Genomic DNA, 6,000 nt, shown 5'->3' with positions numbered 1-6,000 from the left:
AATACATAATCAGATATTCATGCTTCACCAACCGATTTAAATCATGACGATGTTCTCAATCGATCTAGTGTCATCCTTATTAAAGACCTTTTCCTTATTTCACGATCTTCTGCGTCTCTCGTGGAGACTCAACTCTAACAATTTCCCACCAGCCGATATTTCTATTCGTTTCCTTCTTCCCTATGCGGAATCATCTGCGTCCAATTCTTAGGATATGTCCTGCACGTGGCCCAGTTCCTTTTGGTCAAACGTCTCAGTAATTAAATCTTGACTCAAAGCTTTTCGTGACTGCAGGAATTCACTTCTTTGGTTCTTTCGGTAAAGTCACGTAGATAGATAATAATAATAAAAAGGTTATTCCCACTTGTAGTCTCTCTCTTTCTCTCTGTGCACATGTTCATTCTTTGTGATGTTATTGAAGTCGTAAAGAGCTGACATTCTGCACAAATATAGATGACGCGTGCGGCACTTGACGCAACAGAATTGCCATCATTATTATTGACGATGTACACGACAGTCAACATGAAACGCGCAAGCGTGAACGATATCACTGAAGTGTAAACTTTATTTCGGTGAGAAATTGTTCAATAGATGTGCTACCCTGTTTAGTGTGAGGCGTACATTTTAACAAAACAGTCAGACCACAAGTGTGAGTGGGATTTTTCAACAACATCATAATTAAAATTATACTTAGCGTCACGCATTAACAATTAATACATCTTGTAAACGTTACATTATTTCATTACATTGTTACATGACAGACAACTGTGGAGTGTTGACACCGTGCTGAGACAGAGAACTGCACTATCAACCCAGCCACACCGAGTTCGATCCCCAACCAGGGGCTGACATCTGAACCGGTTCTGGCCACCCTACCCCTTCCTTCACCGACCTACGCTGGCTACCATGGTGAAGTATGGTCAAACAACCGCAATGATCATCACGATGCGAGAAGCCCTTCAATCCAGCATTATATTAATTATCACTGTAGTCATATACTTATTTACGAATATATTATGATTATGTGCATGTTTATGGAAGCCCGCAAGTTCATTATATTTTCAGCTACTAGACATTTTGCAGGCACGAGAGCGAACAATAATGATTGCGGCTTGAATACATTCACAACCTTACATGCCAAGGACAATTATCTCAGATATCATGCTCAAGACTCTGACCAAAGCGAACTCACAACAAAGCGTACTTTCAACATTCTAGAGTCCTTGGTCAAGATGATTGAAAGCAACAGCTTATTCTCTAGGTAAGTCACGAGGCACCGATTCGTCGATTTAAATTACAGAAACAACAACAACACTAATATAATACGACTCTCGTGCATGCTGCATGGCACCAACCAGGGCCTTCTTTTTACGGAACGCAGCAATATTCTTGTGTTGCGTTTGCCGCACGCGACCCTTGCAGCCACGAGAGACGACGCTACGTTAACTTTTCACAACAATCACACCCCTAGATTGGAAGCTTTCGTGACTGCAGGAATTACTCTTCGGTTCTTTCGGTGAAGTCACGTAGAAAATTAAATTAAATAGTAATAGAATACGACGTTTCGATTGCAACACAAGCAACCGTCATCAGGTAAGAATGAATTGGAAAACCTAATATAGTAAACTTTTGAAATATAATGCGATACAACACAGAGAGTCGGCTAAAACAAGTCAACACGCGTTGTGTTAGCCGACTCTCCGTGTTGTATTGCATATTATTCATATTATTCATAATATGCAATACAATCCGTGTTGTATTCTATTATTATTACATTTTATTTTCTACGTGACTTTACCGAAAGAACCAAAGAATAATCACACCCCTCTCCTCCTCCTCCTCCCCCCCACATTGATTCTGTAATCGAACCGTGACCTCAAATCGCGACGATTTATTGGAACGAGAGGAAACAAATCGTTAATTGTGGCTGCAGGCGTCGTACAAACAAATAACGCACCACGAACAGGATTCGTCAAAAACAACTCATCCTTACACAAACGATGTAATGCGCTTATCGCTATTTTAATTATAATTAATCAGTTGTAATCGACGAATCAATGCAGCGCAACATGCCCGCAAGGCAGAAACATGACACCTCGCCTTCCCAGCCGATTCACTTTGTGTCATCTGCATCATCTTTCTTCCCCTTCGAGTTCGCGCAGTTTTGTTCACTCCGTTAGCCTAAATATATCGTAAGCGTCTCATCTCTATGAGCGGTAAACCATCGGCTGTTTATACGCGCACAATCCAGTTTATGGAATCCAACTTATGGATTGTGAGCACAAGACCCAATTACGGGGCTAGCAGGCTAATGGACAAGGTCCAGACCCTCTCAAACCCCCCCCCCCCCCCCCCTACTGCACTGAGTGATTCAATGAATTCCCACGATCCATGACACACATTTCAAGAACCAATGACAGTATTTTGTTTTAGCACTGCAGTCAATGGCAGTGTAAGCAGCTGTAGCGGCTTGCGGTAGGGGGGAGAGGGGGGCTCACGTGACACAGCCGTTGTGACGCGACGCGAATCGTCGCTACCCGATGCGGTTCTCTGGTGATGCACGCGCGCGACCACGAGCGAGAGAATCAAGACCCGTCGACGAACCGGACTTGTAGCTCAAACCCGGCTGGCACGCGATGTGGAGGGAACAACAAAAAAACTGGCACGTACGTGGGACTTCTTTCGCACCGTACGTAGCCAACCGTGCTAGTCAGAGGTGCCGCGCGGTGTGCGTGCAGGTATCGGGGACGATTACGTAATGAGCGGCTCTTCTCCTCCTGGCCCGCTCAGTCCCCCCCTCCCCCCCCGTGTCTCTCGACAAAGGCCCTGCATCATTGTCGCGTCGTGTCGGACGCGACAGGAATTCGAGTTGGTGCAGCTGTCCGTTTTCTGCAGCGCTCAAAACACGCGGTTATTTTTCTCTCTCTCTCTCTCTACGTCTACCTCCCCTTCTTCGGGTTCAAACCCCCATGTGAACGTTATACTAAGCTTGTATCGGCTTATCTTTCAAAGCGTTGTTGTTGACCTCAGAGGGATTTTGTTCCGTGTTCACTGCGAAGGGTTTCATTCTCTGCCGTAGGAAGGCACGGCATTAAATAACAGCCATTACATTTCTCTCTCTTGGTAGGGCCGCGTTTTTTTAAAATTATTTTTTACTCTTGTAAAATTGCGTTGGGGGGGGGTGGGGGTTATTTTTAAGTAGCTCACGCATTCCAGCGGGTCAAAGGGTTTGAATTATGACTTGCTGCTCAATAAAGGCGCATGTCACATTACGTCCACAATACCAAACAATCCCAGGGAAAGAGAGAGAGGGGAAAAAAAAACACCGAACGCTGCGTCGGTCCGCATGCGGCGAGCGGCGCACGCACCACGACGCAACGCGATGAGGGCCTTTGCCTGGGAGGGACGTGCAGGTGCGAGCCATGGGGAGAGTTGCGATTTGTTGATTTCTTGCAGGCGTCTTCCAGGGTGGAGAGAGGAGGCGTCACTTGCCTCACAGGCCCTTGTTGTAAGTGAGGATCTTGTCCGTGGTCGACGCTTGTATCTCTGGCTCCAACAGGGAGACGTCAATCTGTGCAAAAATGAGAGAGGGAAAAGGCAAGGAGAATTAATAAGTGAGCAGGCGTTAAGGGGTGAGACTTAAGGGGTGATACTTGGGGCGTGGCGAGAGGCAATGGGAGCACAAGCATTCTTACTCTGACCTTCAGATGTCAGAGTTCATTTTTGTTTACTTACAAATGTAATTTTTTTTATTGGATTCACCGCAGAATTTTATTGTTGTTGAATAGTTTCAGCACAAAATATATACAATTACAAAAAATTGTGTCGTCACTTAATTTGACGGAATACCAGTTCTGAGAATTAAAACATCTGTTGACCGTCAACGTAACAAACACCAGTCTCATAGCAGTGTGTATCAGAGGATGCGCCACCTTTACTGAAAAATAAAACACCCCATTAAGAGAGGAATAAGAAGACACAATAGGGCCGAGATTTCCGAATGTATGCCTTGTGTCATCATGACGATAGCGCAGCGAGAATAACATTAGGAAGACCAAAACACAAATACATAAGTAAGAATCAATGATAATTGATTAATCAATGCATCGTATAACCCATACATTCTCTCGACCACTTTCTGAAATGACAATGGATCTTGACATGCGACATTGATATTCCAATCTGGCCTGGGCGTTAGCTTCGCGCAAAACCAACCAGATAGTTTTCACAAGAAGTATCTTTCAACACGACAAAGGGGAAGTACATTTCTAGAGACACCAGAACCATCGCCTGTATAATAATAACAGCTGTTGGACGTTGATTAGGATTTTATATTGAAAGGTCAGGCAGTGGTCAGTTACCCCCGTTACTCATGAGAGCAAGGGTCAGGTACATGATTCATGAACAATCGTCACGCCTCTTCGTCCATTCAGGTGGTGGAGGTTATTCGACCACACTTCACCACGATGGTCAGTGTGGGGTCGGTGCAAATGCGGGGGAGTATAGAAGTGGGAGTATAGAAGCACAGCGCAGCGATGGATTTCTCTGCACTGCCCTTCGCTGCTGGCCACAGAACAGCGGCCTGTGACAACCTGCCCGCGCACGCTGGATCACCCATTCAAACACGAGCTTGGAAACAAAAAAATCGAATGCGATCCGGTAGAGTCCCTACGTGCTTGGGTCATAGTTCTCTGCACAACCACGGCGCTGCTAAATTAATCCGCGCGGTGCTTAAAGTGCCCGCGCAAGGTTAATGAGGCACACGGTTTGATTGTGAGCAGCAAACGGTCGCAAGGCGTTGTCGCCGACGAGGAAGACGCAAATCAACGGCTTTTTGGTAATCTACGGGACGCCAAAATTAGAGCACAACACTCATCAGATAACCGGCGAAGCCAATTCTTTTAGATTAATTGAGAGAGAGAGAAAAAACATGGCGTTTGACGAGACTTAGGGTGATTGCCAATTGTCCCTTTAAAGATAAGTGGCGGGTACGTTTTTTTTTACTCTATTGGCCACGCAGGGGATAATTATGACTCTGAATGCAATCAAAATGTTATTGAAAAGCAATGAAATAAATAACTGCCCGTAGCATTTCCCAACACAAATGATATAATAATGAAAGGGCTTTTTTTTGCGCTGATCCATGATCGCTGCTGTACGTGCAGATTGCGCCCTAATCTGCTCGCTCCGGCGCAAACGCAGCAAACAAGGGGCGCTAAAACAGCACTAATTATGCGCCTAATTGTGTCGCGTCGTGTTTGCTCTGATCAGTAATTAGTCCAGACGAGGGTAGATGCAGCCTGTGTTTAACGTGTTCTCACCCCCAGCCCCGCCCACGACCAATCAGACCTTCCCCATCCCTTCATCCACCCATCCTCACCCCCCTCTCTCTCATTCTCCACCCACGCCAATCCAGCCTGCCTGCCTGCAAAGAAGACAATGACTGCTGCAACCGCACAGCCAAAGTATCGTCGCATCAAGCAGTGGAGTCGCGTGATTGGGCCATGGGCCAACGTGCAAAGAATGACATAGAGGGCCTTCTGTCGTATCCCCGCCCTTCTTCGTGGCCCAGAGCCTGGGACTCTTCCAGCCTGAGCGCCCCTGTGCAGTTGCACTGCCTACACACTCGATGGCTATGCCCCCCCCTCCCCCCCAGCATGAAGCAGTGGCAGTAATCAGCTGGCTTGTAAACATCTCCAGGGAAGGAGATAGGGGAGACGGGGGGGGGAACGCAGGGGTGTGGGGAGCGGGTCAGGGCAGTGGCTAGGGAGGGAGGTGGGGGGGGGTACACGTTGTTGTCTGTGCCTCCCCTCCCCCGGCTCCCCCCCTCCCTCCTGGCAGACTCAATCTCCCCGTGTAACCCCAGGGGTGTGGGTTGGGGGCAGGCATGCAGCTGGCTGTGACAGCAGGGAGGGCGTTGTACTACTAAATGGGATTATATGGTTTTACTTGATCAGGCGGGAGGGGAGGGAGGGAGGATGGTGGGGTAGTGGTGTGTTT

At 47.1% G+C, this 6,000-nt stretch overlaps 1 protein-coding gene across 4 annotated transcripts in view; it reads right to left on the bottom strand.

Annotated features, from left to right (window-relative positions):
- Positions 1-547: 547 nt before the first annotated feature.
- The window catches only part of SFXN5 (sideroflexin 5), a 151,573-nt gene continuing 146,120 nt past the window's right edge, over positions 548-6,000 (bottom strand). For 2 of the 4 annotated variants that reach the window (XM_076065890.1, XM_032950529.2), the window contains exon 13: positions 548-3,571. In XM_076065890.1, coding sequence (XP_075922005.1) covers positions 3,265-3,571 — 307 coding nt within the window. In that variant the 3' untranslated portion in view covers positions 548-3,264. The remainder of the gene's footprint in view (positions 3,572-6,000) is intronic. The other 2 variants (XM_076065891.1, XM_076065892.1) reach the window with 1 other exon arrangement.

Source organism: Petromyzon marinus, chromosome 9 (genome assembly GCF_048934315.1).
Source record: "Petromyzon marinus isolate PM22_M1 ecotype Great Lakes invasive population chromosome 9, UKy_Petmar_22M1.pri1.0, whole genome shotgun sequence".
Taxonomy (NCBI): domain Eukaryota; kingdom Metazoa; phylum Chordata; class Hyperoartia; order Petromyzontiformes; family Petromyzontidae; genus Petromyzon; species Petromyzon marinus.
This window is presented reverse-complemented; position numbering and strand designations above follow the sequence as displayed.